The sequence below is a fragment of the Alternaria incomplexa genome, assembly GCF_024043165.1.
Source record: "Alternaria incomplexa strain BMP 0042 chromosome Unknown scaffold_7, whole genome shotgun sequence".
Taxonomy (NCBI): domain Eukaryota; kingdom Fungi; phylum Ascomycota; class Dothideomycetes; order Pleosporales; family Pleosporaceae; genus Alternaria; species Alternaria incomplexa.
In genome coordinates, this window is record NW_026249856.1 from 941,788 (window position 1) to 959,607 (window position 17,820).

General features: G+C 52.3%; 9 protein-coding genes across 9 annotated transcripts; 5 read left to right on the forward strand and 4 right to left on the reverse strand.

Moving 5' to 3' along the window:
- Positions 1 to 115: 115 nt before the first annotated feature.
- On the reverse strand, positions 116 to 2,240 carry J4E90_005510 (uncharacterized protein; the record flags this gene model as incomplete). Its single annotated transcript, XM_051435063.1, has 3 exons — positions 116 to 467; positions 516 to 1,734; positions 1,784 to 2,240. 3 exons carry the CDS (start codon positions 2,238 to 2,240, stop codon positions 116 to 118), a joined length of 2,028 nt encoding a protein of 675 aa, XP_051291087.1.
- A 460-nt stretch (positions 2,241 to 2,700) lies between these two features.
- J4E90_005511 (uncharacterized protein) lies at positions 2,701 to 3,330 on the forward strand (the record flags this gene model as incomplete). Its single annotated transcript, XM_051435064.1, has 3 exons — positions 2,701 to 3,019; positions 3,072 to 3,172; positions 3,226 to 3,330. The coding sequence occupies 3 exons, from the start codon at positions 2,701 to 2,703 to the stop codon at positions 3,328 to 3,330; spliced, it is 525 nt and encodes a 174-aa protein (XP_051291088.1).
- Positions 3,331 to 3,752: 422 nt separating this feature from the next.
- RAB6B (Ras- protein Rab-6B) lies at positions 3,753 to 4,599 on the reverse strand (the record flags this gene model as incomplete). Its single annotated transcript, XM_051435065.1, has 5 exons — positions 3,753 to 3,811; positions 3,867 to 4,269; positions 4,334 to 4,422; positions 4,482 to 4,507; positions 4,559 to 4,599. The coding sequence occupies 5 exons, from the start codon at positions 4,597 to 4,599 to the stop codon at positions 3,753 to 3,755; spliced, it is 618 nt and encodes a 205-aa protein (XP_051291089.1).
- A 290-nt stretch (positions 4,600 to 4,889) lies between these two features.
- J4E90_005513 (uncharacterized protein) lies at positions 4,890 to 6,275 on the forward strand (the record flags this gene model as incomplete). Its single annotated transcript, XM_051435066.1, has 3 exons — positions 4,890 to 5,023; positions 5,075 to 6,010; positions 6,062 to 6,275. 3 exons carry the CDS (start codon positions 4,890 to 4,892, stop codon positions 6,273 to 6,275), a joined length of 1,284 nt encoding a protein of 427 aa, XP_051291090.1.
- A 551-nt stretch (positions 6,276 to 6,826) lies between these two features.
- J4E90_005514 (uncharacterized protein) lies at positions 6,827 to 7,696 on the forward strand (the record flags this gene model as incomplete). The annotated part of the gene is made up of 2 exons (XM_051435067.1): positions 6,827 to 6,839; positions 6,888 to 7,696. The coding sequence occupies 2 exons, from the start codon at positions 6,827 to 6,829 to the stop codon at positions 7,694 to 7,696; spliced, it is 822 nt and encodes a 273-aa protein (XP_051291091.1).
- A 373-nt stretch (positions 7,697 to 8,069) lies between these two features.
- On the forward strand, positions 8,070 to 9,911 carry J4E90_005515 (uncharacterized protein; the record flags this gene model as incomplete). Its single annotated transcript, XM_051435068.1, has 3 exons — positions 8,070 to 8,430; positions 8,536 to 8,656; positions 8,702 to 9,911. The coding sequence occupies 3 exons, from the start codon at positions 8,070 to 8,072 to the stop codon at positions 9,909 to 9,911; spliced, it is 1,692 nt and encodes a 563-aa protein (XP_051291092.1).
- A 1,799-nt stretch (positions 9,912 to 11,710) lies between these two features.
- On the reverse strand, positions 11,711 to 12,904 carry J4E90_005516 (uncharacterized protein; the record flags this gene model as incomplete). Its single annotated transcript, XM_051435069.1, has 2 exons — positions 11,711 to 12,035; positions 12,084 to 12,904. 2 exons carry the CDS (start codon positions 12,902 to 12,904, stop codon positions 11,711 to 11,713), a joined length of 1,146 nt encoding a protein of 381 aa, XP_051291093.1.
- Positions 12,905 to 14,572: 1,668 nt separating this feature from the next.
- Positions 14,573 to 16,164, forward strand: J4E90_005517 (uncharacterized protein; the record flags this gene model as incomplete). Its single annotated transcript, XM_051435070.1, has 2 exons — positions 14,573 to 14,830; positions 15,856 to 16,164. The coding sequence occupies 2 exons, from the start codon at positions 14,573 to 14,575 to the stop codon at positions 16,162 to 16,164; spliced, it is 567 nt and encodes a 188-aa protein (XP_051291094.1).
- Positions 16,165 to 16,933: 769 nt separating this feature from the next.
- J4E90_005518 (uncharacterized protein) lies at positions 16,934 to 17,508 on the reverse strand (the record flags this gene model as incomplete). The annotated part of the gene is made up of 4 exons (XM_051435071.1): positions 16,934 to 17,115; positions 17,175 to 17,232; positions 17,299 to 17,336; positions 17,394 to 17,508. The coding sequence occupies 4 exons, from the start codon at positions 17,506 to 17,508 to the stop codon at positions 16,934 to 16,936; spliced, it is 393 nt and encodes a 130-aa protein (XP_051291095.1).
- Between the last annotated feature and the right edge of the window lie 312 nt (positions 17,509 to 17,820).

The following is a 17,820-nucleotide window of genomic DNA, read 5'->3' on the forward strand; positions in this document are numbered from 1 at the left end:
TGACAAAGAAAAGCACATGCTGCTGCGACGATGAACACCAAACGCCAATGGTCATGTTAAAATTGTTTGCTGTTTGCGAGGCGTGGTATTCCATTGTTGAGCGCAGCCCCAATGCTTAAGACACCCCTAAACCTACTGGCTGGTCTTCTTCGCCATCCTGTGCACTGATTCCATTCCCGACCAATTCAGTGAAATCCAATCCAACCTCCCTGAGCATCTCTGCATGTTCATGTGCCAGTCTCAAGCACTCGTTCCATACATTGCCACCTTCATCCACGCTACTTAGCTGCCTTTTTAATAGTATGTTGAATTGGTCGATATGCTCTTTCGACCACTTGACGCACGCGGACATGAGCTGTTGTGGGAAGCACTTCTGATACATGTCGACGGTGTTCTTGATGATGGTGAAATAGATGTAGGAGATCTGGAAGATATAGTCTGGGAGATTGCCTTCGAATATGCATTGCCTGAAAGAGTCAGTGGGTGATGTGGACTTTGATAGAGTGGAGACATACCGCGTGCGAGTTCTGATCAGGTTACCGCGAGCTTCCAGATAGGCTTCTCGTGCGCGGTCTTCGAAGCCTAGTTGGACTACCCAACTCACGTGTTGCCTGACAGACGTGAACCAGTTGTTGTGCTCTACCATGTGCTTGACTAGAACATTCGCAAGCTTCGCAGCGCGCTCATTGACCTTGTAGGTAACGATTGTCTTGGCCATCTCATTGCTTCTAATGTTCTTTGCAAGTGCCTTGAGCCGATCCACTTTCAGGACTGCTTCCTGGAAATGTTGAAGCGCGATCTCAATGTCTAAATCGTCTAGTTGACTTTCTACCCACCGGATATTGCGTTGTTGTCCGTCAATGTCAACAAAAGTACTGACTTGTTCGTTGTTGATGCCGTCTGAGAGATTGTCCAACAACTCTGTCCTGTTCATGAAAGCAGGGTCGCGTGAAAGAAGGTGGCTGTAGGAGTCTTGCGTTCGGTCTTTCTCCTGCACATCCGCTTCTTGGCTCTTGCGCAGGTCATCCTTAGTCTTGCGGAAGGTAGCCACGAAAGCGGACTTATCACCACTGTCTTCCTTCTTGGTGTCGTATGTGAAGGATTCAGAGCCAGCGCGTATGATGATGCGCTCTTCCGGCGTCCTAATCACTTGGGTATCTTGTAGGGGAAAACATCGCTGGGCAGTAAACTCCATATTCGCTCTGTTGCCATCACGCTGTCCGGGAACATCGTTGCGTGCCTTTTTCTCTGATGCGATAAGGAGATGATCATTCAGTAGTAGTAGTCTCACTCTTCGTCTTGCCTTGAGCGTTGCAGAGTCCAGTTCGAACCATCTCGTTGACTTCCACACGATATATCGTCCAGGGATAGGTGGTAGATACTTCTGCGAGCCCTCGACGTCCCTGTAAAGCTGTTGTAGCTGGCCTGCGCGCAGTTGATTCAGATCTCCGATCGAACTTCGGTTAGCTCTTCGCGAGCTCGCAGTGTCATTGGCGGCACCCGTAGCTGATGCTGTCTGCTCCAAGGTAGTTGTCAGGTCAGACATCAACTGACGAAGGGTCCGCATTTCGCCCTTGAGCTTCTCTGCTTCTTTACTGATCTTGATAAACTGTGTGCGGTTTTGGTATACGTTATGCTGGAGGTCGAGCGATGTACGATGCTTTGTCTTGCGCAGCTCGTCCTGGTAGCGGCTGATGTCTGCTTCAGAGGCGTCTGCGAGGATAGTTGATACATCTGTGCGAGTCAGCATGTAGGCAACCAAATCACCATATGTCGGCCTTACATCGCTCTACTTCCAGGTTGGGGTCCCGCAATGCGCGCGGGTCGACTTGCAGGACCCGTCCATTGGAGCTTCCGGGCGGCCGTCCCTCTCTCGTCTGGCTCTTCTCTCTGTACTGAACGGGCATTTGTGGCATCTGCGGCATAGGCTCCCCATTTCCGAAATCGCTAGGAAGCGTCGTGATCTTCTGGGAGTACCTCCTCTTGACGAGATCCGCCGTCTTATCTGGCCGCTGCGGTCTTGGCTGTGATGGAGGGCCATCCTGTCTGGTCCTCGATCGGCTGGATTCGTTCGAAGGGCGCCCGGAGCTTGGGAGTGAAGCGGCGGCAGCAGCAGCGACGCCTGCGGGCATGGGCGCACTAATCTGTCGCGGCGCGCTGATGGTGGGCGGCGGCGCGTTCTTCTTGCTCTCATCCCCCCGCTTCTTGCGGAGGGAGATGCCCTTCTGTTTCTCCGACATCTTGCCTGCAAGATCCCCCGATTGTTGTGGTGTAGGAGCGCAGCACTTTATGCAAGGATGAAACGGAACAGGTGCCCTACAGTCTACATCAGCATGAGAACGAAAGCTAGCCAAACCCCAACGCAATGTAGGCTTCCAGGTTATTTACCTCTAACACTTGTCCAATTCCTGCGTCGAAAAGGCCGGGAGTGGAGTTGTGGTCAGTGGTAGCGAGGGCAGCTGCGCCATGAGTGCGCGTCCGTGGATGTTGACAGGTACTCGTAGAGCCCCGTCATGCGTGGAGCCGCGGTCTCGAGTGCGAGCTCGGGCCCACTTTGGTGAATCGTGCCTTCCCTGAACACTGAGAAAAAGTTAAACACCACACCACATCACCGCCATCACCTGCCGCCAATTCAAAGGGCTCCAGCTGCTCCTTCCCCGCCTGATTGCGCTTTTCACTCCCACGAATCGCACCACCATCATGTCCAACTCGTCGTTAAAACCATCGACCATTGCGGCCATTAGCGCCGGCACCATCGTCACAGGCCTTCTCGCATACGCCGCCTACTTCGACTACAAGCGACGAAACGACCCGGGCTTCCGCAAGCAGCTCAAGAAGGAGTCGAAGCGAACAGAGCGGGCGGCCAAGGAGGAGGCCGAGGCACAAGGCGCCGAGCAGAAGAAGGCGATCCGAGAGGCGGTAGAGCGGGCAAACGAGGAGGGCTTCCCCAAGGACCCCGAGGAGGTGGAGGCGTACTTTATGCAAGAGGTTGCGCAGGGAGAAGGAATGGTGCAGAAGGGTACGGTTATGTTTGGCCCTCTTGGTGGGACGTGGTGCTAATTGTTTGCCAGGTGCGGACAACGTCGAGGCGGCGCTATGCTTCTACCGCGCATTGAAGGTCTACCCCAACCCGCGGGAATTGATCAACATCTACGACAAGACCGTTCCCAAAGTACGTTGCTGCTCTTCGCCTTGAATTGGCGACGGCCCGCTAACACCCGACAGCCCGTCCTCGACATTCTCGCCGAGATGATCGCAGTTGACACGTCAATCCCCGTCGGCGGCAGCAAGACGCCGTCTGAGGCTGGCTCGGCAGGCGACCTCGAGTAAAACACTGCGACGATAGTACTTCGATAAATTCAGCAAGCATTCTTGGACCCCGCTCCACCTGATAACGGCCCCTGTAATATTCTTGTATATGGATCAGCATCGGCGCAGTCGGTCAATTCTACGGCCGGCGTTCTGGTTGAGCATGATTCATCTGGCTGGGGCGGCGTTGGGATAGATGCGGGCTTCCAATGCATACAATCCAAACAGCACTCGGCATCTCTCCATTGACGTCATGCAGTGGTACGCATGGGTACGCACTGGTATACTACAGATTACGTTTCCGACGTTAAGATGCATGCGGCCCATGCCCGAACGCCTTGCTGACAATGACTTTCTCAGACTTGCAAAACATCATCCCAAATAATTACAGTACGCCCTTAAGCGAATGAACCGAAGTTGATTGCCAAACGGCTATGTCTTGTTTAACATGAGCACGAGTTTTCTTGCGGTGGCTGGCTGGGGTTGATGTTCACGTCGATCACTGCATCTTGGATTAGCATGGCGTTCACCGCAACAATGTGTCCGTCGAGACGTACTCTGACTCTGCCCTTGTTGGCCTTCGCCCTCCATGCCCGGTAACGCCTGCGCAATTCTCTTGAACAGCGCCTTTACGTTGTGTCCGACCTTCGCGCTCGTCTCGATGAACATCAAGTTGTTCTTCTTGGCTTCTTCTTCACCCTGCGCCGTTGTAACCTCGCGCTTGTCGTTCAAGTCGGTCTTGTTGCCCACGAGCACAATAATGACATCGTTGCCGCGCTCGCCTCTGACATCGTCTACCCATTTTCTTGTGTTTTCAAACGTCTTCTTGTTTGTGATGTCGTATACAACCACGGCTACGCTAGAATCGCGGATGTAGGAGGGAATCAGGGAGCGGAATCGTTCCTGGCCGGCGGTATCCCAGAGCTGCAGGCGGACAGTCCGATCTTCGAGGTACATGGTCTGCGGCGAAGATTAGATGTTGCACTGGATTGTCATATCTATAGCGGCTTTGCAGCGAGCATACCTTGCTTAGAAAGTCGATGCCGATGGTGGCTTGGTAGGTGTTGTCGAACGAGTCGTACATGAAGCGGGTAATTAGAGACGTCTTTCCCACTGCGAAGGTAGATTAGCACGTGTGTCGCAAACCGCTATATCTGCGATAGTATGCATACCACTTTGTTCGCCCAGGAATACGAGCCTGCAGCCGGTTAGTATACGAAGTTGGTCTCCGCCGCGGAGGACAGCTCACTTGAACTTCTTGAGCGGGTTTGAGTAGCCCGACTGCGCCATTGTGACTGGAGGTTGTAGATTTTGAGAAAATCAGAAGTCTCGAAATGTGTTATCGCAGAGGATCAGAAGCAATATCCCGTCCGTGTGTCTTGGTGGGGTGTCGTGTCTGAATAGGAGTGTCGGTCGAATCTGGAGGCCTGGCACCCTGGCGGCCAACACCGACTACCGAGTGCAGCAGGGGTCCCGGTGGGTCCAGCCCGTGCGCCGCTTTGCTGGTCGGAATTTTGGGTCGAACTTTTTGCGACAACGAACAACCCCACAACTCTTCGAGCACGGCAACTATAGACACCATGGCGGACACCGAAGCAGCGCCAGCGCAATACAAACAGTCGAGTCGCAAGGGCAAGAAGGCTTGGCGCAAGAACGTCGATGTCACAGAGATTCAATCCGGCCTAGAAGATGTGCGCGACCAGATCATTCAAGGGTATGTTCCAATCACAACACACAGTCGATGCATACACTAACGCCTCTACAGTGGTGTCATCTCTGAGAAGACCGCAGACGAACTTTTCGCCGTCGATGTCCTTGGATCGGCTGAGATCCAAAAAGAGGTCGCGAAACGACACAAGCCTCTCAAGGTCGACGAGATCCTCGCTAAGCGCTCTGCCGTTCCCGCCGTATCCACCCGGAAGCGACTCTCGGAAATCACCGACGATGGCAAGAGGAAGAAGGCAAAGGTGTCAGGCAAAGAATACGACAGGCTGAGGGCGATTGCATACGGAGGCGAGCAGACCAAGAAGGACGTCGTACAGACTGGCGACGCCGCTTACGACCCATGGGCAGTGCAAGAGGTCAAGGAGGATCCTCGTTTCTCATACCTTGAGAAGAAGAAGCCCAAGGTCGAGCCGAAAACACTGAAGCACGCACCCATCTCGCAGGCAAAGACCGGCAAGGCCATTCCCTCAGTCCGCAAACCTACCGGTGGAAAGTCGTACAACCCCCTGCTGGAAGACTGGCAAAACGAGCTCATGCGCGAATCCGACAAGATTGTCGAGGTTGAGAAGAAGCGCCTGCAAGAGGCCCGCGAAGAGGCCGAGCTTATGGAGAGAGCAGCTGCTGAGACAGAATCTGACTCAGGCGAGGAGAGCGTGTGGGAGAGCGAGTGGGAAGGTTTCAGTGACAACGAAGATAAGCAAGCCAAGAAGAAGAGGCCAGAGAGGAAGTCGCTGTCACAACGGAACAAGATCAAGAGGAGAAAGGACGCGCAAAGAAAGGCGGTCCACGAAGCAAAGATGAAAGCCAAGGAGCAACAAGTCCAGGAGATCAAGAGATTAGCCAAGAGCGTAGAAGAGAAGGAGAAGGCGAGAGCCGCTGTGAAACAAGCTCTTGAACAGAGGAATGCAGAGCTCGCGGATGAGGAGGACGATGGCGAAGAATTGGAGCTGAGGAAGAAGCAGTTCGGCAAGGCACCGTAAGTACCTATTCACGTTTCATACATCGAACATCTACTAATCGACCACAGTCTACCAGAGGCCCCGCTCGAAGTCGTTCTACCAGACGAGCTCCGCGACTCTCTGCGTCTTCTCAAGCCAGAGGGCAATCTGCTCAAGGACCGCTTCAGGACTTTTATGCTTCAGGGCAAGGTCGAAGCCAGAAGACAGATCCCATACGCCAAGCAGAAGAAGTACCACGTATCGGAGAAGTGGAGCTACAAGGACTGGCAATTGCCCAAATAGATAGATATGGACCGACGGGCCAGTAACGACACCCGTGTCGATCGGCGAATGCACTTCTTTCATGACCACTATAATTTTGTCTCACTTGCAGTTATATGGTGATTCCCTAACTCACACACAATGGTAGCTGGTTGGGCACAGGCCGCTGCATCCCCCACAAGGCGTGAGATGCCTGTCACAGGACAGGTCAAGGTCGAATTATCATCGGCGCAAGCTACGAACGGTATCAATTGCATGTTCCTTGTAACGCTTGTCTGATCCTGACCTTGCCGATTTGTACCACATGCAACAAAAAGTCAGAGCGCGTCTTCCCGTCCTAGCCTCACTGTTATAGTGGGCCACCTAAGCATTCTATCAGTAAAGAGGCAGAGACTGTGTCACCGGCAGGCGTGTTTGCTACATCGAGACGTTATCTGCTCGATTTGTATTAGCTTACGGGTAGAGACATGCTCTCACCTCCTCCGTCTTCGCCCTCCACCAAGGCTCCCTCACTCCTCATCTCTGCTCGCAAGAACCATTCAGACAGAAAGACCCAGTCACGACGCAACAGTATGGCAAGCCAAGGTGAGTTACCCGCTTTCCTGATCATGTCACTTTGCTGACCTTCCACAGGCCCTTTCCGATGCTCGAACTGCAATGGTATCGAAGAACCCGCCAATCTTCTCAAGCGCTGCAGCGGCTGCAAGGTGCTCCGTTACTGCTCTCTATCTTGCCAGAAGGCGCATTGGAAAGATGTCCACAAGCACCGGTGCAACAAACCCTGTAACCACAAGGATGAGAACTGGCCTGAACAACACATGCCTGCACGCATCTACCCGCACAACACTCACCTCAGTATTGCGTCTGTGGAAGCATATCATGGGGTTATGCCTGATCTTATCAAACAAGATGAGCCCATGACAATTCGCGAGCAGAAAGCTTCTGCTTCTGACAAGATTCTCCTGAACAAAGACGAGCCGACAACCTACAAGCTCCTCATCGAGAGCTTCCGCGCTTGGGATGAGACAAAGCGTTGCAGCCTCGGAACTATGATAGACCCACGCGACTCGTATATGGACGCCACCGTCAAGTACAACACCGGCTACGTCTTCCAAGGACTACTTGAGCACATCGCCGATAGCGAGAAGACCGTGGGGATCCTTCCTGCATGGTGGAATGCAGACAAAAGGCACGCATGCATCGAAGTCGCAAAAAAGATGTATCACTGGGATGACCTTCCTGAGGCAGGTGTTCCCAAGGAGGTGAACGAGTGGCGCCGGTATGGGGGCCCGTCTCTGAGATCGCCTTTGCGTGCGCTGGGCATGAAGATTGAGGGGATCGATACCATTGAGGCGGTAAAGCTGGGATACTACAAAGTAAAGAAATTGCCTGACGGACGCATCGTTGTCCATAACGAGGCCGATTTGAGTTACCTGGAATAAGTGGTTTCACAACCATTATGTACTCTGAGATCGATTCCGGGGTGTCGGTAGTGCGCAAGGGTTCCACATCACGGCTGCGAATAAATGTAACTAAAGAGAAGTTGAAAATTCGTCTTCAAAATGTCGAGTCTAGATTGCAAAGTGATCAAGTGAAGGCAGAAGGACATGACGGCAGAGCAGTACCCGGTATCCTGGATTGTGGGGTATGCAGCGCACGGGCTTCTACGCGTCATCTCACGAGCGAGACAGCTTTGACACTTCGATCTACGCGACTTGTCGGTGGTGACGAGCTCGTGCCTTGACTCATTACTCCTATTCTCGATGTAATCTCTTAATCCCCAATGCGGCTCTATCCCGACAGACGAACCTAAGCATGCCATCCTCCTCCCGCCGCACTCAGCACGAACAAGCATCCAACAGCGCCGACGAAAGCTCTCCCAAGCTTACGCCCTCTCTACGCTCCTCACATTCCTCTGATGGCCTGTCCATGATAAACGAGCCGAACTCTTTCGAACTTCGCACAATTACTCCACAAGATGAACCCGCATCGAAAGAGGGGCTGGGAGAGGAAGACGAGGGCTTCCTTCCTAGTACACGGCGCGCCTCTTTGGACTCTGTGCAGAGCTATGAGTTGTATACCCCAGATGAAGATCGCACAGTGCTCAAGAAGCTTGATCGGCGGCTAGTCGCGTTCATGGCCTTGTTGTACATGCTGAGCTTCTTGGATCGGTCGAGTGAGTACTTTCTACGCCTAGAAGACTCGTAGGGGAGATATGTACGTCAGATGTGCGTAAAGCAGGTCTGGTAGGCTCTGCGACACTTGCTGATGAACCTGATAGATATTGGCAATGCGCGCATAGCTGGTCTGGCAGACGATCTGAAACTCAGCTCCACCCAGTATGAGTGGTTACTGTGGGCGTTCTACATCACGTACATTCTTTTCGAATGGATGACACTACTGTAGGTGGTCGCCAGTTGTACATGCTGCGCCGCTAATTTGGATAGGTATCGTATCGTGCCGCCGCATATCTATATATCTCTATGCATCCTTTCTTGGGGCATAGTTGCGTCACTCCAGGCAGTAGCGACATCCTTCGGGTTCCTCCTTGTGCTGCGAGCCCTACTTGGCATCAGCGAAGCAGCATTTGGACCTGGCGTACCCTTCTACCTATCCTTCTTCTTCCGCCGATCCGAGCTCGCCTTTCGAACCGGACTCTTCATCAGCGCCAGCCCCCTTTCAGCATCGTTCGCCGGGGCGCTGGCCTACGTCATCACCAAAGTCGGTGAACATGGCCCGCTTAGTCCTTGGAGACTACTCTTTCTTCTGGAAGGGTTTCCTTCCGTATTGATTGCCGTCTGGGCATGGGACTTTGTACCAGATGGACCAGGACTGGCGAAGTGGCTAAGCCCCCGACAGCGCGAGGTTGCAGTAATGAGGCTGAGGTCAGAAAAGGAGAGCGAAGATGAAGACCAAGAAGAGAAATACCAGGGTGGACGAAGAAGAGGACGTGTGGACTTCCACGAAGTTCTACAGACCCTAAAGGATCCGAAGTCTTACCTGACAGCGCTCATGTTCTTTAGCTGTAACGTGGCCTTTAGTTCCATGCCTGTGTTCCTGCCGACCGTAATCCGAGATATGGGCTGGGAGTCCATCACGGCTCAAGGACTTTCAGCTCCGCCATACCTCTTCGCTTTCGTTGTCGTCCTCACGACTGCATATTACTCCGATCGATTACAATCACGCTCAACGTTCATCATGCTTCACTCTCTCCTGGCAACGATCGGGTACGGTACCATTGCCATTTCCGGATACCTACAGTCTGACAACACAATGATCCGCTACATCGCACTCTATCCTGCCGCCGCAGGCTTCTTTAGCGCTATCACGATAATCATTACATGGACACTCAACAACCAAGAGAGCGACAGCAAGAAAGGTACCGGGATGGCGCTTTTGAACATCATTGGGCAGATGGGCCCGCTGGTTGGCACGAGCATCTTTCCGGATGACGACGGTCCCTACTACGTCAAGGGCATGAGTATATGTGCGGGATTCATGCTTCTGGTCGGTATTCTTGCTGCGATATTGAGATGGGTTCTGATAAGAGAGAATCGAAAGCTGAACAATGGTCGCAGTGCAGAGTATGCTGGTGTGCCGCTGGATGAGGGTGGGAGCATGAGAAGAGAAAGGAAGAAGTTTACATTCATGCTCTGAATCGTGGTTGAGAAAACACCATATGTTCTGTACTTTTCGTATTGCATACGATGACTCTGCATATCCTTGATCTGCTCAACACCCTCGATCACGGGAACGATCGAGGTCCCCTACCTGTACGATGCCCTCTTACATTCGCCCTAGGCCAACTATTTGCGGGCCTCTTCAATTGCCCCATAGCACCGTTCTGCTGCAGCAGTTGCTCTTGCACATTGGTCGGTAAGTCGGCCTCGAGTGCTGCTCCTTCGGCAAGGGTGGTTGAGTGGGTTTGTGACTGAGGGGCTGGTGGCGAATGTGTGGGAGCGGTATGCACAGGTATTGGTCTTGACCATGGTGTTATTGGTTGTGGATAGAATGGCGTATGGTATTCTCTACCGCCCTGTCCAGGCCAAGTATAATCATAGGAATGTGGCGGTGGTCGAGACGGTCGAGACGATCGAGATCCACGGTGACAGCAGTAGCACATCATCATTCCGATGATAATGCATGGGATGAACACGGCGATGAGGATGATACCTGCTTTGTCTCTTTCGCTCATGACGGAATCGAGTACTTGTACCCTGACAATTGGAGATAATATGCGACAAGGTAAAGAGCCTAAAGAAAAGAAAGTGAGATAGTATTTGTGCACCCTCAACGTGGGCATGTTGGACATGTTATGCCTCCATTGATTGTAACGAGCGTTTACTGACAACATATCGAGAGTTCGAACGGGCCTCGATAGGCAGTAAACCACTACCATTGCGTCCGGAAACACATTCTCTATTAGCCTTGGGTACTCCATCTGTTCAATCTAGTGCGTCGCAAGCCGTGAACGCAACTCCTATACCATCCCGTCTAGAAAGTAAAAGATCTGTGCAGTCTCCTCGGTCTTCTCGGCCTCCTCGCTCGGGCCATCATCTCCCTTTCCCGTTGTCCCCCGATGTGCTCACGCGTAAGATCCAAGCCGTCAAACGCTGATTCAGGTAGATCCAGTGAGCCTTCATCCACCCACCCCTACTTTCGCGGTCTAGCCATCTCGGGTGTAATATCCAACCCATCGTACATCTCATTCAGCATATGGTGTTCTCTTGTTTGCCTCCTAGAAGGTACGTATCTTGTAGTGGTAGAGTGTACTCTTGGAGCGTATCGAGGAAGACCGAAGTCGTATCTGTATGATGCATATCTCTTGGACCGGGTCTTGGACGCTTGCTTGAAACGTGGATTGTAATATGCTGGTTCGAACGGCGGGGATCTATAATCAGACAAGTCTCTATCCACTGTGTATGATCGTGTTCGCCTTTGACCCTTTCCTCCGCGCTGGAGATGGCAGTGGCAACGAAGACATAGAGCGGCAATGGCTATGATCAGGGGGACGAACACAGCTACGAAGATGACGCCTATGAGATCTCTGTCGTTCATCGCTTACGTTCGATGTGTAGCAAAGCTCAAACGGTGACGGTAGGACATTGACCACTGGTGTTATAACAAGAAGCCACAAAATGGCGGTTATACAACCAAGTCTACGGTCAGGTTTGTCAATGTACTCGTGTCGTTTGGTAAACCGGACATTCGTTGTGATGTGCAAACCCTGGGCTTGTTGACGCATCTGTTACGGAACGACAGATTTGTTGGGAAAACATCACAATGTTTGTGACAGACAATTGATGCTAACGTGCGTAGGGACTGCCAAGTTGAAATGTCAGTAAAGAAATTGACTATCTAAACTAATTATATCGTACAAACTTAATCGAGACCACTGAGCGCCTACCGCATAGACAGCTTTGTGGGCAAGCCTCATTAACCTTAGACGGCAAGACCTAGTGCAGCGCCCGAAGCGTTTGCTCGACTGCGATACCCAAGCCTCCAACACCCAAAACAGTCCACAACCATTTGTTGCTTAGCTCATCTACGCTCGGCCAGAAAGCATTCTTATCCGCTCGGAACTTCTCCAATTCGCGGAACTTCTCGGGGTGAGATGCGGAGTATCGGCGTTCTTGGTGTTTCTCTTTCTCGGCGTCGCCGCCAAAGAAGCGGAGGAAGGCGTAATTCGCGGCGGGGCCTAGGAGTTCGATAGGGGCAAGCATGTCTGAGCCGTAAAGCATGACGATGAAGGAGATGTGTACGAGGGCGTCACCGAGGTAGCTATACGACATTAGCGAATGACATGGACTCTGGAACAGGGGTACATACTTGGGGTTGCGGACAATGCTCCATACTCCTTCGCGCATGATGCCCTTATTGCCTTCGGCCTTGAACTGATCTAGCTGGTAGTCTGCAAGTGTCTCCATCGCCAATCCTGAAGAGAACAAGCCGACAGCAAACATCTGAACAAAGGGGTGATAGCCTGTCATGACAGCACCCTCGTGTCGGAATGGTGCGGTAAACGGCAGACTGATGAGCATCTGGAAGAAGGCCTCGGGTATGAAGACTTTGAACAACGCGCTGTTCCAGAAGCCCTCCTCCTTCTTGACTTCGGCATATCGTGGGTCGTCCTCGCCTCGTTGGATGGAACGATTAACGATGCGGTAAAAGAGACGTCCTCCCCATAATGTAACGCCCGTAAGGATAACACGCTCGTGCCATGATAGACGACTGAACGCTTGCGAGACGGTGTAGCCTTGAGCAAGACGGCGTCCAACGGCAGACCACCAGGCGTTCACGACCTGACCACTGGGCCAAAGCCAGTCCTTGGCTTCGACGCGATTTGTGTATCGCGCAGCTCCGTACGCAATGATGGCCAAGCCAGAATGCAGGGTGAGTGATGGGACAAGCGTGTCTTTCAGGATGCCTACATCGAAAAGTGAAGCATTGTGGACATGGACCTTGGAATGAGTCGTATCCACATAAGCCGCAGGTACTGAGCCCGCTGAGCGGTTGGTGGCGGGTCTTGGGCTGCTTCCCGAGCCGGGCTGCAGGTAGAAGTCGTGAGGTTTCTGTTCAGCAACTTGGACGCGAACGTCCGGAGGACGCGTTGGGTCGCTCGACGATGAGCTGAACCAGCCAGACGCCATTATACGAGCAGTGTCTGTCAAACAAAGGGGTGTGAGCTGAGGTTGCGCGAACTGTCACGAGCAGACGGCTTTAACGCTCTCGCTGCTGGAGCTTTCCCCGCATTCGAACGGAGGCAAGGCGCGTGTTGGCCTGCATCTCATTCGCCCGGTTGCATGTGGAACTTCATCCGTGAATGAAGTAATCCACTTTGGCCCAATGATGTGGTAATGTTTAATCAGCCAGCCGGGCTGTGTGCAGTGGTGTGAGGTTTGTCGCGTCCTGTTTGCGTGGTGATAGTGGATTCGCGTGACGGAAGTCCGTGATGTCATCAAGGCCCATGCTTCAACGCCAGTGAGGCCCACATGTTTGACTACTAGTTGCGGCAGGCGCACGCAAAAATGCCCCTCACGCCGAGATACTATCGTGATACTCGAGCAAAGAACATATAGGAAACACCAACAAGTGACACTGCTTCGATTGTCTTGATTTCAGTCATGTCATCTAACAAGCCCCATGCGTTCAACCCGGAAAACGTACCGGAACCTCCACCGACATACAACCAAGTCTGCATCACTCCAATAGTGCCGTCATCCAAACTGATCACTCTTGCTGGTCAAACAGGCCTTCAAAAAGATCATACCATCCCATCCGACATTAAAGAGCAGGCAAAGGGCGCTTATGATAGCATTCACAAGTGCTTGGCAGCGGCTGGAGCCACACCACGAGACATTGTACGCTATGAACCTTGATTGAGCACTTTCAAGGCAGTGTTGGCCATGCCACTAACTTTGATGTAATCAGATGCATGTTCGACATTACATCGTCAAGGAGACCGGCAACCCGGAGCAGGATCGAAAGGATGTAGTAGATCGTGGCTGGGGAGATATCTGGATCGAATTTATGGACAATGAGGCGGATGGGCATAGACCACCTGATACGGTTGTCGGTGTTGCAAGTCTGGCGAAGAAGGAACTGTTGTATGAGTGTGAAGTTACCGCTATGATTAGCTAGGCGCTGTCTTGACATGTCATCCATGGATGTCAGACTCAGCACACAGCGGAGCTAATGCCAACAAAATCAGCGAAGAGCACGAGTGTCCACATCATTGGTGCTTTGCAATAATCCAAGTCTGAAATAGGCGCAGACGACATCGTTGCGCCCAAAAGGTTCACCGCAGAACAGCTGGGATCTAAAGCTGTTCAGGGAGAATGCATTGGAATGCGTGTCACCCTGTGGGAAGAATAGTCGAGAAGGACCTGGTAGTGAAGGCGCAGTAACAATAGCGCCTGGAAGAGATACCGGACCACGAACGCACAGATGGAGGGCGACCTTCAGAGGATGAGCTGGAGGCAATGCTTGCATGACATCATGCCTATTGTCCTAGAGACGGACCCGAGGATGAAGACAGACGGGAGGTCTTCGAATGACTTCCGAAGATAAGCAGAGTCTGGTGTGCGAGATCGTACGCGCCGTCGGCGTGTTCTGGAAGTGGTAACAGACTGACAGCCGTTGCAGGCGAATGGAGGGGCACGATCGGCTGTACCTGCCATTCAGGGCTTAATGCGACTGGTCGCGGGCATCACCACCGGCTCGCAATGGAGATAAGCACGTTACTTAGGTATATTGTTAGTTGAGGTAACTTTGTTCGCTTTTCTCATATACTTCGATCTCTCCCGTTCATGTTCATGATGGCGCCTAAATCGTTGTTGTTTCTGGCATCGTCTCTCAAGCTCCTCGCAAGCGCTCGCGATGTTACCTTTCCACCAATTTCTGGCTATTCGTCGCAGCAGATTATTGCTCATGGCAACCTTGAAATGGACATCGCCCAAGCAAAGTTTGCAGGGTTGATGACGTACGCCAATTTGCCGTATGTGCACTGTTTAGCAGCAGAAGGCCATGATGTGGAGCCGTTCGACATTGCAATTCTTGGTGCGCCGTTTGACACTGTAGGTCATGTACATTGTGTGCGCGAGACTCTGCATCGGAGTCGGGTGCATCGCAACAGTCAAGGTTAACAACGGGTAGGGCGTTACGGCACGGCCTGGGGCGCGCTTCGGCCCGAGTGGCATCCGGCAGGGCTCCAGTCGGATATCGCCAGACGCTGCTTGGTCAATATATACAGGTATGTCGCATTATGATGAGGGTGCGCGTATGGGCGTTCATCCCGCAAGCACGGACTTCGAGCGTTGTTCAAACTAAAGCAACAACGAACGGCACATGTTACACCACGCCATCTTGGCAAGTTGTGTTCTCGAGGCGTCCATTCGTGCGCTAGAATTTGTCCTGTGTACCCTAATCTTGGTCGCAGTTTCTTGTTGTCTTGATGATGCTGCTCCGTTCGCTCCTGCATGAAGCCAACATTGCATCGAGAGGCACTAATCATTGTGACAAAGCGACTTCGCAACGTACTGACTGACGGGGCTCAGGCGAGAACGTCTTCGCGGATTGGGCAAAAGTTATCGACTGCGGCGATGCTCCTTTAACATTTTTGGTAAGACATTGAAGGAACGACCAAGGAAGATTATAACTAACGTACCTGGAAGGATAACACTGCAGCCTTGAAGCAGCTTGATAAGGCGCACAAGGTTGGTGAACGCACGGAATGACTGGTTCAAATGTCTGACAACCATCGCCAAGATCGTGTCCTCAAGAGCGACCAACTCGAGCGAGCGCACGACACCAAAGATCGTGACGCTAGGTGGCGATCATACCACAACGTTGTCGGCTCTTCGATCGACTCATCATCACTGGGGGCCCGTGAGCGTAATACACTTTGACAGTCACATCGGTAAGTTCGCGGTACGGTTTGTCGAGCTTCACTGACGGCTGCGTAGACACCTGGGACCCAGAAGTACTAGGTAAGCCGAAGTGTTCACCGATCCGATCAGGAACTGACATAGTACAGGCGGAGGTATCTCCCATTATGCGTGAGTCTAATTATCAGAATTTACCCTGGACATGGCTGAAATAGCACAACAGTGGTGTCAACCACGGAACATTCTTGCACATCGCTCATGAGGAAGGCTTGATCCGAAATACTAGTATACACGTGGGCATCCGAGCTCCTGTGGTACGACCGAAAGGTGATGTGCGCAACGATCTTCGATGTGGTTTTGAGATGGTCAAGGCTCGGGCAATCGATCGATTGGGCGTAGCTGGAATCATCGACAAGCTCAAATCTCGCGTCGCTGGAACGAAGGTCTACATCAGTGTCGATATAGACGTGCTCGATCCGGCATTCGCACCTGGTAAGTTGTCAAACAAAACATGCCAGAAGTAATGATCTTCGACGTAGCAGTATTGTCTTCAGCACCCAGGTATTTCGTTACACAGCAACTGACATATGAGAATAGCTACGGGAACTGCCGAAGTCGGTGGATGGAGCACACGAGAGCTTTTATCCATCCTAGATGGTCTCGAAGGACTAGACGTCGTTGGGGCAGATGTTGGTACGCATTTTCCGAGCCCCGTTGACTTATCAGTAAGAGCACTAGAAGCTGACTGAATGTACTCGCCGCAGTGGAAGTGGCTCCCATTTACGATAACCCGGGTGAAACCACCGTATTGGCCGCTGCAGAGGTCGTTCACTCTCTAATTGCTTTGATGGTGAAGTCGCCATCTTAGAGATGATACCGTGATAACTCAATGGGGGTTGTGACACGGGTAGAAGTCAGGTGGGTTCATAGGCAGAACGATCTCTGGCTGTGTCGTTTTGTTGGGTATCTGGGCAGCTTAGCAGGCACACTATCAGCCATCGTACTGCACCGTGCTCGACACGGTGCCTACCATCTCAGAACTTGAGAATGATTTGACATCATCGTACGACCATAAATAGTACACTTCCTCGGACACAGACTGAATGTGATGGATTCGGTTTGCTTCCAAGCTTTGTGGTCTCATCGAATCGCTTCTCCACATCATCAGTGCAGTGCATGTGACACTCAAAGCGCCTTTCAGTTGACTCAGTAGAACCTAGTTGCTTTGAACTGCTACATTACACGGGCCGATAGTAGGGCGTGTGCTAGTCGACGATTGGAGACATGGACCGTCTAGAGATTGGCGCCATCAGAAGGTAACCGTCCGACTATGTTGTAACGCTTGCTGAAGAATGTATGCCAATCATTAAGGACCTGTTTTTCCTTCTCGGAAAGTCCGGAGTAGTCCGATATGCAGTCTTCAGGCTTGAGAGAAGACAGGCCGAGGGCACGGTTGGGCTCTTTCCCCGCAAACACTAGGACGATAGGTTAGTCGTTTATGGTACGACTTGATGCTGCATCTCAGGCGACAAACCGTGATAGCCCTTCCCAGGTGCGTATGTCTCCTTGCCGCTCACGTCGAACACGTCACCCTGATGATGGTCAATTTCTTCTGCGCTTGCACGAGAACACCATTGAAGAAAAGCAGCTGTAGTTACCTTGATTGCGACAAGAGTGGGTAAACCCTCGTTTGTGCCTGCTGATGGTCAGTGCCTGGCCACTGAAACGCCAGCCAGTCGTTGTGAAGCCGTACCATCACACTTTGCAAGGTAATCGCGTTCAATGACATCATCCTTCGGGGGGTTCAGTGCGACGGGTTGCTTTGGCGCAAACTTCTCCTTCTTCGGCTGCTCTGTAGAGTCTGACATGGTGGAGGTCTAAATATCGGTGTAAATGATGCAGAATGTCGGATGGGAAGTCACGATGCTGGCCTGTCTCTGGTGGCAGGTGGGGCTCCACGCCCATGCCGCGCTAGGTTAGTCGCACGAGCCTCATGTCATTTCCCGAGGTCGTCACGAACTTCCTCATTGCACACGCCACGACCAACCACTCTGTGACGCCACGCGTGTCATGATCAGGCACCACATACGTGAAGTTGATGTTCGCAGGTTTCGATACCGGCATCAATGCGCCTCTCGGAAGAGCCGTCAGTAGTTACGAGCACCATGTCTCAACTGCCC